General features: G+C 40.0%; 1 protein-coding gene across 10 annotated transcripts in view; it reads left to right on the plus strand.

The window, feature by feature from the left end:
• The first annotated feature begins 4,528 nt into the window (after positions 1 to 4,528).
• Positions 4,529 to 14,246, plus strand: part of LOC124124840 — a 28,256-nt gene continuing 18,538 nt past the window's right edge. For 2 of the 10 annotated variants that reach the window (XM_048385545.1, XM_048385550.1), the window contains exons 1-11: positions 4,542 to 4,639; positions 6,563 to 6,644; positions 7,371 to 7,421; positions 7,669 to 7,680; positions 9,289 to 9,339; positions 9,586 to 9,597; positions 10,782 to 10,832; positions 11,079 to 11,090; positions 12,491 to 12,541; positions 12,778 to 12,789; positions 12,955 to 12,966. In XM_048385545.1, coding sequence (XP_048241502.1) covers positions 6,584 to 6,644; positions 7,371 to 7,421; positions 7,669 to 7,680; positions 9,289 to 9,339; positions 9,586 to 9,597; positions 10,782 to 10,832; positions 11,079 to 11,090; positions 12,491 to 12,541; positions 12,778 to 12,789; positions 12,955 to 12,966 — 325 coding nt within the window. In that variant the 5' untranslated portion in view covers positions 4,542 to 4,639; positions 6,563 to 6,583. The other 8 variants (XM_048385551.1, XM_048385552.1, XM_048385547.1 and 5 more) reach the window with 7 other exon arrangements.

Here is a 14,246-nt window from a genome sequence, read left to right on the forward strand (position 1 = left end):
ATAGTTGAATAAGTCTTCCAATGCTTTCCGTAATAGACGACTATGCTTGTCGTAAGAGGCGACTAACGTGATCGGGGTGTCAGGCTCGTGACTTGGTTGAAGTATGTCATCGTATCCCTATTGGATGGATGTTTGCTGATGATGTCACTCACTGGATTATCTGGTCTAGACTCGATTATTTTCAAACAGCCTTCATATAGCTTGACTATTGCTGAGTGCGGCGTTAAACAACAAACAAACAATCACAGTTGATGCTATGACTACACACTGAATGTACCCATCACAGTTGATGATATAAGTAAACACTGAATGTTCCCATCACAGTTGATGCTATAACTACACACTGAATGTACCCATCACAGTTGATAATAAAACTACACACTGAATGTACCCATCACAGTTGATGCTATAACTACAAACTGAATTTACCCATCACAGTTGATGCTATAACTACACACTGAATGTACCCATCACAGTTGATGCTATGACTACATAAAGAATGTACCCATCACAGTTGATGCTATAACTACACACTGGATGTACCCATCACAGTTGATGCTATAACTACACACTGAATGTACCCATCATAGTTGATGATATAAATACACACTGAATGTACCCATCACAGTTGATGCTATGACTACATAAAGAATGTACCCATCACAGTTGATGCTATAACTACACACTGGATGTACCCATCACAGTTGATGCTATAACTACACACTGAATGTACCCATCACAGTTGATGATATAACTACACACTGAATGTACCCATCACAGTTGATGCTATAACTACACACTGAATGTATCCATCACAGTTGATGCTATAACTACACACTGAATGTACCCATCACAGACGATGCTATAAGTAAACACTGAATGTACCCATCACAGTTGATGATATAACTATACACTGAATGTACCCATCACAGTTGATGCTATAACTACACACTGAATGTACCCATCATAGTTGAATAAGTCTTCCAATGCTTTCCGTAATAGACGACTATGCTTGTCGTAAGAGGCGACTAACGTGATCGGGGTGTCAGGCTCGTGACTTGGTTGAAGTATGTCATCGTATCCCTATTGGATGGATGTTTGCTTATGATGTCACTCACTGGATTATCTGGTCTAGACTCGATTATTTTCAAACAGCCTTCATATAGCTTGACTATTGCTGAGTGTGGCGTTAAACAACAAACAAACAATCACAGTTGATGCTATGACTACACACTGAATGTACCCATCACAGTTGATGATATAAGTAAACACTGAATGATCCCATCACAGTTGATGCTATAACTACACACTGAATGTACCCATCACAGTTGATGGTATAACTACACACTGAATGTACCCATCACAGTTGATGCTATAACTACAAACTGAATTTACCCATCACAGTTGATGCTATAACTACACACTGAATGTACCCATCACAGTTGATGCTATGACTACATAAAGAATGTACCCATCACAGTTGATGCTATAACTACACACTGGATGTACCCATCACAGTTGATGATATAAGTAAACACTGAATGTTGCCATCACAGTTGATGCTATAACTACACACTGAATGTACCCATCACAGTTGATAATAAAACTACACACTGAATGTACCCATCACAGTTGATGCTATAACTACAAACTGAATTTACCCATCACAGTTGATGCTATAACTACACACTGAATGTACCCATCACAGTTGATGCTATGACTACATAAAGAATGTACCCATCACAGTTGATGCTATAACTACACACTGGATGTACCCATCACAGTTGATGCTATAACTACACACTGAATGTACCCATCACAGTTGATGCTATAACTACACACTGAATGTACCCATCACAGTTGATGCTATAACTACACACTGAATGTACCCATCACAGTTGATGCTATAACTACACACTGAATGCACCCATCACAGTTGATGATATAAATACACACTGAATGTACCCATCACAGTTGATGCTATGACTACATAAAGAATGTACCCATCACAGTTGATGCTATAACTACACACTGGATGTACCCATCACAGTTGATGCTATAACTACACACTGAATGTACCCATCACAGTTGATGATATAACTACACACTGAATGTACCCATCACAGTTGATGCTATAACTACACACTGAATGTATCCATCACAGTTGATGCTATAACTACACACTGAATGTACCCATCACAGACGATGCTATAAGTAAACACTGAATGTACCCATCACAGTTGATGATATAACTATACACTGAATGTACCCATCACAGTTGATGCTATAACTACACACTGAATGTACCCATCATAGTTGAATAAGTCTTCCAATGCTTTCCGTAATAGACGACTATGCTTGTCGTAAGAGGCGACTAACGTGATCGGGGTGTCAGGCTCGTGACTTGGTTGAAGTATGTCATCGTATCCCTATTGGATGGATGTTTGCTTATGATGTCACTCACTGGATTATCTGGTCTAGACTCGATTATTTTCAAACAGCCTTCATATAGCTTGACTATTGCTGAGTGCGGCGTTAAACAACAAACAAACAATCACAGTTGATGCTATGACTACACACTGAATGTACCCATCACAGTTGATGATATAAGTAAACACTGAATGATCCCATCACAGTTGATGCTATAACTACACACTGAATGTACCCATCACAGTTGATGATATAACTACACACTGAATGTACCCATCACAGTTGATGCTATAACTACAAACTGAATTTACCCATCACAGTTGATGCTATAACTACACACTGAATGTACCCATCACAGTTGATGCTATGACTACATAAAGAATGTACCCATCACAGTTGATGCTATAACTACACACTGGATGTACCCATCACAGTTGATGCTATAACTACACAATGAATGTACTCATCACAGTTGATGATATAACTACACACAGAATGTACCCATCACAGTTGATGCTATAACTACACACTGAATGTACCAATCACAGTTGATGCTATAACTACACACTGAATGTACCAATCACAGTTGATGCTATAACTACACACTGAATGTACCCATCACAGACGATGCTATAACTACACACTGAATGTACCCATCACAGTTGATGCTATAAGTACACACTGAATGTATCCATCACAGTTGATGCTACAACTTCACAATGAATGTACCCATCACAGTTGATGCTATAACTACACACTGGATGTACCCATCACAGTTGATGCTATAACTACACACTGAATGTACCCATCACAGTTGATGATATAAATACACACTGAATGTACCCATCACAGTTGATGCTATGACTACATAAAGAATGTACCCATCACAGTTGATGCTATAACTACACACTGGATGTACCCATCACAGTTGATGCTATAACTAGACACTGAATGTACCCATCACAGTTGATGATATAACTACACACTGAATGTACCCATCACAGTTGATGCTATAACTACACACTGAATGTATCCATCACAGTTGATGCTATAACTACACACTGAATGTACCCATCACAGTTGATGCTATAACTACACACTGAATGTACCCATCACAGTTGATGCTATAACTACACACTGAATGTACCCATCACAGTTGATGCTATAACTATACACTGAATGTACCCATCACAGTTGATGCTATAACTACACACTGAATGTACCCATGACAGTTGATGCTACAACTACACACTGAATGTACCCTTCACAGTTGATGCTATAACTACACACTGAATGTACCCATCAATAAGTCTTCCAATGCTTTCCGTAATAGACGACTATGCTTGTCGTAAGAGGCGACTAACGTGATCGGGGTGTCAGGCTCGTGACTTGGTTGAAGCATGTCATCGTATCCCAATTGGATGGGTGTTTGCTTATGATGTCACTCACTGGATTATCTGGTCTAGACTCGATTATTTACAAACAGCCTTCATATAGCTTGAATATTGCTGAATGCGGTGTTAAACAACAAACAAACAAACAAACAAACAAGCAAGTTGATGCTAAAACTACACACTGAACGTGACCATCACATTTGATGCGTGTACACTTCAGATCTGGAGTTTGAACAGATCAGTTGTCACCGCACTTAATGTGTGTTAGTTTCAACCACCACTCGAGTACAACAGACCTGACTGGATACCCCCCGCCGTGTATGGTCTACAGCCGTCACTGGTTGGTCAGCATGGACACAGAAGAAAACAAATGCATGTACACACTGCCACTGTTGTTCATCTTGATTGAGAAGACACGGCATGGACCCGGGTATTGCCACCCGCTGAGGCAATCAACCCCACACCCATTCCCGTAATATGCTGCTTTTAGAATAAATGTTTGTCCCGACCCGGAAACAGGATGCGTTGCTGTTATACATGTAATCAATTGGACTGTGAAACATTGTGCTGCAAATTTGGGCGTCGGTTTGAATCTTGGCTTCTGTCTGTATGAATTCGCTGTGTATTATATGAAAGTAATTACTTTTAGCCCACCATTAGAGACATGACAGGCATTATATTATATCTAAGGTGCTTCTATAAATGACGAAATCAATTTCTAAGTTCAGTTGCTGTGGTTGGAGCTGTCTGATCTGACGACGTGAGTAACTGCAGTTTCTGCGTTATTGTTGAATATCTGATCTGACGGAGACGGCGTGAGTAGCTAGAGTACCTGCGTTTCTGTTGAATATCTGATCTGACGGAGACGACGTGAGTAGCTAGAGTACCTGCGTTATTGTTGAATATCTGATCTGACGGAGACGACGTGAGTAGCTAGAGTACCTGCGTTATTGTTAAATATCTGATCTGACGGAGACGACGTGAGTAGTTAGAGTACCTGCGTTATTGTTGAATATCTGATCAACTCAAACCATGCTGCTCCCCTTATTATTTTCGTAACGTCGTAACACCATTAATTAGAGTGAAGAGTGTGTGTGTGTGTGCGTGCGTGCGTGCGTGCGTGTGTGTGTGTGTGTTTATCAGTTAATGAAAACAATAAGGGGAACAACATGGTTTGAGTTAAAACGGATATTCAACAAATATATAATATTTAAATAAGTTTGAAAAGCTTAAGCAATGTTACATGTTGTTTTTACGGTGGTCGTTTCAATTTAACAAGACGCCATCATATCTAGTTGAAGTGAAGTCAAGTCAAATTGTGTATTGCATTCTAGACAACTGGCATAGCTACGTTAATTCATGATATGCGCCTGTTGTTACAGTGAGCTTCCTGTAGGTGTAGCATGCGTACAAAATCTATTCCTATTGAAGAACTATATTTGTTTAATAGGGACTAGTTGGATAGAAACATAACACAGCTAGAATGGATTATTTTCTGAAGTCAGTAAATCGAAGTGATATTAATGCCAGGTCACGCGATGGACATAACTCAGACACTACCAAGTTCCTTCATTACTTGTCAACGTCAACATATTTGCCGGATACTGAACGGTATTATGGGAGAGTTATTGTATGCATGTATTTCTCAGGTTCTAACAAGATTTTTTATTCTTTGTAAACTGAAAATCGAAAACTATTTTTTTAACAGAGGATTAAAATTCCGGGGAATATCTTTCACTACCACACTTTTGAATACTTTTGAAATAGTTACAGTTTCTCCGATCCATGTGTTCGAGATAACCTAACAAAGAATGATAACAAATGGGATAACAAAGGAGGATAAACAAAGGAGGATAACAAAGGTGGGATAACAAGGGTGGATAGCAAAGGTGGATAACAAAGGTGGATAACGAAAGGGGATAACAAAGGGGATAACAAAGGGGATAACAAAGGGGAAGAACAAAGGAGGATAAGAAAGGAGGATAAGAAAGGAGGATAAGAAAGGGGGATAACAAAGGTGGATAACAAAGGTGGATAACAAAGGTGGATAACAATTGTGGATAACAAAGGTGGATAGCAAAGATAGATAACAAAGATGATAACAAAGGAGGATAAAAAGGGAGGATAACAAAGGTGGATAACAAAAGTTGATAAAGGGGATAACAAAAGGGGATAACAAAGGTGGATAACAATGGGGCTAACAAAGGAGGATAGCAAAAGTTGATAACAAAGGTGGATTACAAAAGGGGATAACAAATGTGGATAACAAAAGGGGATTACAAAGGGGATAACAAAGGGGAATAACAAAGGATGATAAGAAAGGTGGATAACAAAGGTGGATAACAAAGGAGGATAACAAAGGAGGATAAAAAGGGAGGGTAGCAAAAGAGGATAACAAAGATGGATAACAAAGATGGATAACAAAAGGGGATAACAAAGGTGGATAACAAAGGTGGATAACAAAGGAGGATAACAAAGGAGGATAACAAAGGAGGATAAAAAGGGAGGGTAGCAAAAGAGGATAACAAAGATGGATAACAAAGATGGATAACAAAAGGGGATAACAAAGGTGGATAACAAAAGGGGATAACAAAGGGGAATAACAAAGGAGGATAAGAAAGGAGGATAACAAAAGAGGATAACAAAATCCGAACACTGTGGTCCAGGTAGCAAGCACTACATTGAAAACACAGCATGGTTTCTTCTGCCATTTAGAGTGATACGTTTTGTGTTTTCAGCTGAGTTTCGAGTGAGCCGAGATGTTCCTGTTTCTTGTCATGGTGATGTATGCCGTCAAACTTGGCGTCCACGCTCAAAACAGTAGGTAGCATCTCACAGCAATCACGCTTCCGATATCTTAGTCTCAGTAACACTTGGCGGGTAGCAAGTGGCGGACTATGAATGGTGGGGTAAAAAGTGGTGGGTAAAAAGTGGTGGGTAAAAAGTGGTGGGTAACAAGGGGCGGGTAACAAGTGGTGGGTAACAAGGGGCGGGTAACAAGTGGCGGGTAACAAGTGGCTGGTAACAAGGGGCGGGTAACAAGTGGCGGTTAACAAGTGGCTGGTAACAAGGGGCGGGTAACAAGTGGCGGTTAACAAGGGGCTGGTAACAAGGGGCGGGTAACAAGTGGCGGTTAACAAGTGGTTGGTAGAATGTAAGGGAGTAAGGTTTTGATAGCAAGCCATCGTTTCAACCGTCGCCAAGAGTTGAAAGCAGACATTACAATGTTCCTCAAGATGTCGATCATTGCAAATAATCTTTACAATGTTCATCTGTGTGTCAAATGTGATCAGTTGGTCTAACGGTATCCCTTATTGATCGAATGTTGTAAGTAACATTTGAAACAACCCTTTTGAGCGTTCATTTCTTATGAAGATCAGACAGTAATATCGGTAACAGCTTTGACACGTGTTCTGTTCCCATGTAGCATGCTAATTATTTATGGAATCATATGCTATGGTTTAGTTGGTCAACTTCTCAGACAACCAGATGTGCGTCAGGTAGGTGGATGACAATATGGATCTGATACCGTTCATTTTATTTCAGCTACCCAGCCAGCTGGGTTTGCAGATGATACACGCGGCGCCTCAACAGTGGGTAGGTATCCATTATTGGGAAACAAGTTATGTGTAGAGAGGTGGGGAAAAATAGCATCTCTTATTTATCAGCTTTCATAAGTAAACTTAATACGATCTTTGACTGTTCATCAGAACATCATATACCAGCGTTAACTTTGTCAAGTGTTTGGATATTAATATTGGCTAATATATTTATTACTTGTTTGAATACAATGTTGCTCTAAGTAGCTGTAAAATTATCTGATATCTGCTCATATTTGTTTCAGCTGCCGAAGCAGGTGAGTTTACACAACAGGATTTCAGCAAGTGATGTGGTATCTAGTGGTGGGTATCAATTGGTGTGATAGCAAGTGGTGTCATATCAAGTGGTGTGATATCAATATATGTGATATCAATTGGTGTGATATCAATTGGTGTGATATCAAGTGGTGTGATATCAAGTGGTGTGGCATCAATTGGTGTGGTATCTAGTGGTGTGGTATCAAGTGGCGTGATATCAAGTGGTGTGGTATCAAGTGGTGTGGTATCAAGTGATGTAGTAACAAGTAGTGTGATGTCAAGTGGTGTGGTATCAAGTGGTGTAGTATCAAGTGATGTAGTAACAAGTAGTGTGATATCAAGTGGTGTAGTATCAAGTGATGTAGTAACAAGTAGTGTGATATCAAGTGGTGTGGTATCAAGTGGTGTGGTATCAATTGGTGTGATATCAAGTGGTGTGGTATCAAGTGATGTGGTATCTAGTGGTGTGGTATCAAGTGGTGTGATATCAAGTGGTGTGGTATCAAGCGGTGTGGTATCAAGTAGTGTGATACCAAGTGGTGTGATATCAATTGGTGTGATATCAAGTGGTGTGGTATCAAGTGGTGTGGTATCAAGTGGTGTGATATCAAGTGGTGCGGTATCAAGCGGTGTGGTATCAAGTGGTGTGATATCAAGCGGTGTGATATCAAGTGGTGTGATATCAATTGCTGTGATATCAATTGGTGTGATGTCAAGCGGTGTGATATCAATTGGTGTGATATCAAGTTGTGTGGCATCAATTGGTGTGGTATCTAGTGGTGTGGTATCAAGTGGTGTGATATCAAGCGGTGTGATATCAAGTGGTGTGGTATCAATTGGTGTGATATCAAGTGGTGTGGTATCAAGTGATGTAGTAACAAGTAGTGTGATATCAAGTGATGTGGTATCAAGTGGTGTGATATCAAGTGGTGTGATATCAATTGGGTTGATATCAAGTTGTGTGGTATCAAGTGGTGTGGTATCAAGTGGTGTGATATTAAGTGTTGTGGTATCAATTGGTGTGATATCAAGTGGTGTGATATCAATTGGTGTGATATCAAGTGGCGTGGTATCAAGTGGTGTGGTATCAAGTGGTGTGATATCAATTGGTGTGATATCAAGTGTTGTGATATCAAGTGGTGTGATATCAAGTGTTGTGGTATCAAGTGGTTTGATATCAAGTGTTGTGGTATCAAGTGTAGTGGTATCAAGTACTGGGATAATTTCCCTCTTGATGTATTGACTGTTCAGATCTGACAATGTTCCTCTTGATGTGTTGACTGGTCAAATCTGACAGTTTCCCTCTCTATGCATCGACCGTTCAAATCTGACAATTTCCATTGTTATGTGTTGACCGTTCGAATCTGAGAAATATCCTTCTTTATGTGATCTGCAATCAGCAGTACTCTCACATGGGTCGACTTTTATAAATACACTGATTCCTTTTAATGTGTTCATTACATATCGAATCATATATATGCTATGGTTGTGTTTGTCAACTTCTCAGACAACAGCATTGGATCATTTCTGTATGATGGTTTACCTGCATATCTGCGTCTAGTAGGTGGACGTCAATATGGATCTGATATCCGCTCCTTTTACTTCAGCTACCCAGCCAGCTGCGTTTGCAGATGATACACGCAGCGCCTCAACAGTGGGTAGGTATCCATTATTGGGAAACAAGTGACGTGTAGAGAGGTGTGGAAAAATATCATCTCTTATGTATCAGCTTTCATAAGTAAACTTGATACAATCTTTGACTGTTCATCTTAACATCATATACCAGCGTTTACTTTGTCAAGTGTTTGGACATTAATATTGGCTAATATATTTATTCCTTATTTGAATACAATGTTGCTACAAGTAGCTGTAAATCATCTGATATCTGCTCATATTTGTTTCAGCTGCCGAAGCAGGTGAGTTTACAGCGACAGGATTTCAGCAAGTGATGTGGTATCTAGTGGTGTGGTATCAAGTGGTGTGATATCAATTGGTGTTATATCAATTGGTGTGATATCAAGTGATGTGGCATCAATTGGTGTGGTATCTAGTGGTGTGGCAACAATTGGTGTGATATCAAGTGGTGTGATATCAATTGGTGTGATATCAATTGGTGTTATATCAAGTGGTGTGGTATCAAGTGGTGTGGTATCAAGTGATGTAGTAACAAGAAGTGTGCTGTCAAGTGGTGTGGTATCAAGTAGTGTGGTATCAAGTGGTGTAGTATCAAGCGGTGTGATATCAAGTGGTGTGATATCAATTGATGTGACATAAATTGGTGTGATATCAAGCGGTGTGATATCAAGTGGTGTGATATCAAGTAGTGTGGCATCAATTGGTGTGGTATCTAGTGGTGTGGTATCAAGTGGTGTGATATCAAGTGGTGTGATATCAAGCGGTGTGATATCAAGTGGTGTGGTATCAAGTGGTGTGGTATTAAGTGGTGTGGTATCAAGTGGCGTGGCATCAATTGGTGTGGTATCTAGTGGTGTGGTATCAAGTGGTGTGATATCAATTGGTGTGATATCAATTGGTGTGATGTCAAGTGGTGTGGTATCAAGTGGTGTGGTATTAAGTGGTGTGGTATCAAGTGGCGTGGTATCAAGTGGTGTGAAATCAAGTGGTGTGATATCAATTGGTGTGATATCAAGTGTTGTGATATCAATTGTTGTGATATCAAGTGTTGTGGTATCAAGTGGTGTTATATCAAGTGTTGTGGTATCAAGTGTAGTGGTATCAAGTACTGGGACAATTTACCTCTTGATGTATTGACTGTTCAGATCTGACAATGTTCCTCTTGATGTGTTGACTGGTCAAATCTGACAATTTCCATTGTTATGTGTTGACCGTTCGAATCTGAGAAATATCCTTCTTTATGTGATCTGCAGTCAGCAGTTCTCTCACATGGGTCGACTTTTATAAATACACTGATTCCTTTTAATGTGTTCATTTCATATCGAATCATATATATGCTATGGTTGTGTTTGTCAACTTCTCAGACAACAACATTGGATCATTTCTGTATGATGGTTTACATGCATATCTGCGTCAAGTAGGTGAACGTCAATATGGATCTGATATCCGCTCATTTTACCTCCAGCTACCCAGCCAACTGAGTTTACAGATGATACACGCAGCGCCTCAACAGTGGGTAGGTATCCATTATTGGGAAACAAGTGATGTGTAGAGAGGTGGGGAAAAATATCATCTCTTATGTATCAGCTTTCATAAGTAAACTTGATACGATCTTTGACTGTTCATCTTAACATCATATACCAGCGTTTACTTTGTTAAATGTTTGGACAATAATATTGGCTAATATATGTATTACTTATTTGAATACAATGTTGCTATAAGTAGCTGTAAATTATCTGATATCTGCTCATATTTGTTTCAGCTGCCGAAACAGGTGAGTTTACAGCGACAGGATTTCAATATTAAAAGCCGGGTACACAGAGGTCATGTATCAAATGACGGGATGTCAAATACTGGATATCAGGCTGTGGCAAATTAATATTATAGTTTCCCTTATGTATCAGCTGTCGTACGTAAACTTGATACAATCCTTGACTGTTCAGTTCACATGAACATCATATACTGTCATTTACTTTGTCAAGTGTTTGGACATTCATAATTTGTTAATACTTGTATTACTTGTTTCAATACAATGTTGCTGTAAGTATTTGCAAATTAATATTTATAATGGTATCTGCTCACTTCTGTTTAAGCTGTCAAATTAGGTGAGTTTACCGATTGTTTGAAATCAAGTAGTGGGATGTCAAGTGGTGGGATATATAATCATAGAGTATTCCTTGCTGGCTATACACGTTATCAAGTAGTGTTGTATCAATTGGTGTTGTATCAATTGGTGTGGTATCAAGTGGAGTGGTATCAATTGGTGTGTTATCAATTGGTGTGTTATCAATTGATGGGGTATCAAGTGGTGGGGTATCTAGTGGTGTGGTATCAAGTAGTGTGATATCAATTGGTGTGGTATCAATTGGTGTGGTATCAGTTAGTATGGTATCAAGTGGTGTAGTATGAAGCGACGTGGTATCAATTGATGTGGTATCTAGTGGTGTGGTATCAAGTGGTGTGGTATCAAGTGGTGTGGTATCAAGTGATGTGGTATCAAGTGGTGTGGTATCTAGTGGTGTGGTATGAATTGGTATAGTATCAAGTGATGTGGTATCAATTGGTGAGGTATCAAGTGATGTGGTATCAAGTGATGTGGTATAACGTGATCTGGTATCAAGTGGTGTGGTTTCAAGTGGTGTGGTATCAAGCGGTGTGATATCAAGTGATGGGGTATCCATTGGTGTCGTATCAAGTGGTGTAGTATGAAGCGACGTGGTATCAAGTGTTGTGATATCAATTGGTGTGGTAACAACTGGTGTGGATTGAAGTGGTGTTGTATCAAGTGGTGTGGTATCAAGTAGTGGGATATCAAGTTGTGGGACAATGTCCATCTTGATGTGTTGACTGTTCAAATCTGACAATTTCCCTCTCTATGCATCGACCGTTCAAATCTGACAATTTCCATTATTATGTGTTGACCGTTCGAATCTGAGTAATGTCCTTCTCTATGTGATCTGCAATCAGCAGTACTCTCACATGGGTCGACTTTTATATATACACTGATTCCTTTTAATGTGTTCATTACATATCGAATTATATATATGCTATGGTTGTGTTTGTCAATTTCTCAGACAACAGCATTGGATCATTTCTGTATGATGGTTTACCTGCATATCTGCGTCAAGTAGGTGGACGTCAATATGGATCTGATATCCGCTCCTTTTACTTCAGCTACCCAGCCAGCTGCGTTTGCAGATGATACACGCAGCGCCTCAACAGTGGGTAGGTATCCATTATTGGGAAACAAGTGATGTGTAGAGAGGTGTGGAAAAATATCATCTCTTATGTATCAGCTTTCATAAGTAAACTTGATACAATCTTTGACTGTTCATCAGCATTTGCTTTGTCAAGTGTTTGGACATTTATCGGATATTGGCTAATATATTTATTACTTGTTTGAATACAATGTTGCTACAAGTAGCTGTAAATTATCTAATATCTGCTCATATTTGTTTCAGCTGCCGTAGCAGGTGAGTTTACAGCGACAGGATTTCAGTATTAAAAGCCGGGTACACAGAGGTCATGTATCAAATGACGGGATGTCAAATACTGGATATCAGGCTGTGGCAAATTAATATTATAGTTTCCCTTATGTAATTAATATTGATAATGATATTTGCTCATTTCTGTTTCAGCTGTCAAATTAGGTGAGTTTACCGATTGTATGAAATCAAACAGTGGGATGTCAAGTAGTGGGCTATATAATCATAGAGTATTCCTTGCTGGCTATACACGTTATCAAGTAGAGTGGTATCAATTGGTGTTGTATCAATTGGTGTGTTATCAATTGGTGTGGTATCAAGTGGTGTGGTATCAAGTGATGTGGTATCAAATGATGGGGTATCAAGTTGTGTGGTATCAATTGGTGTGTTATCAAGTGATGTGGTATCAAGTGGTGTGATATCAAGTGGTGTGATATCAATTGGTGTGGTAACAAATGGTGTGGTCTCAAGTGCTGTGGTATCAAGTGATGTGGTACCAAGTGGTGCGGTATCAAGTGGTGTGGTATCAAATGGTGTTGTATCTAGTGGTGTGGTATCACGTGATGGGGTATCTAGTGGTGTGGTATCAAGTGCTGTGGTATCAAATGATGTGGTATCAAGTAGTATGGCATCAATCAGATCAGACATCAGTCAGATCAGTCAACAGACAGGTCAGACAACAGACAGGTCAAACAAGTCAGACAACAGACAGTTCAGACAGCAGAAGGTCAGACAACAGACTTATCAGACAACAAACAGGTCAGACAAAAGACAAATCAGACAGGTCAGACAACATACATGTCAAACAACAAACAGGTCAGACAAAAGACAAATCAGACAGGTCAGACAACATACATGTCAGACACTAGACAGGCCTGACCATTCAGACAACAGACAGGTCTGAAAGGTCAGACAACAGACACGTCAAACAGGTCAGACAACGGACAGTTCAGACAACAAAAGTTCAGACAACATACAGACTGCATCGCCACAGACGACACTTGGGCATCGTCTCGGTCGACAGACAACATCAGTGAGATTGAGGTGACATGGTATCCGAGCACGTCGATCCTACAGTGAAATGACGTTGACGTGGACCAGGCGGGTTCGGCGTTGGCAGTTTTGATGAGAGTTGCCTGTTACGACCTCATGCCCGACAGCATGTGCACAGACACGCCTTGCATCAAACTGTGTACAGGACATTCACCCCGACGGAAGGGTGGCGTCATGGTATTTGGAGGAGTCAGTGGAGACTTGGACACGAGACAACACTACTGCACTGTGGCATCAGGAAGATGCTTCGTGACCTGTTGTGCTGCCATTTATCCAACAGCCAAGAGGTATTGCCGTCAAGCATGAAAACGCTATTGCAAAGCTGGCTCGGGACTTCCTCAACAACATGAACGTTAATAGTTTGCCATGATCTACATATTCTCCTCACATGA

Source organism: Haliotis rufescens, unplaced genomic scaffold (genome assembly GCF_023055435.1).
Source record: "Haliotis rufescens isolate VD_foot unplaced genomic scaffold, xgHalRufe1.0.p SCAF_6, whole genome shotgun sequence".
NCBI lineage: Eukaryota > Metazoa > Mollusca > Gastropoda > Lepetellida > Haliotidae > Haliotis > Haliotis rufescens.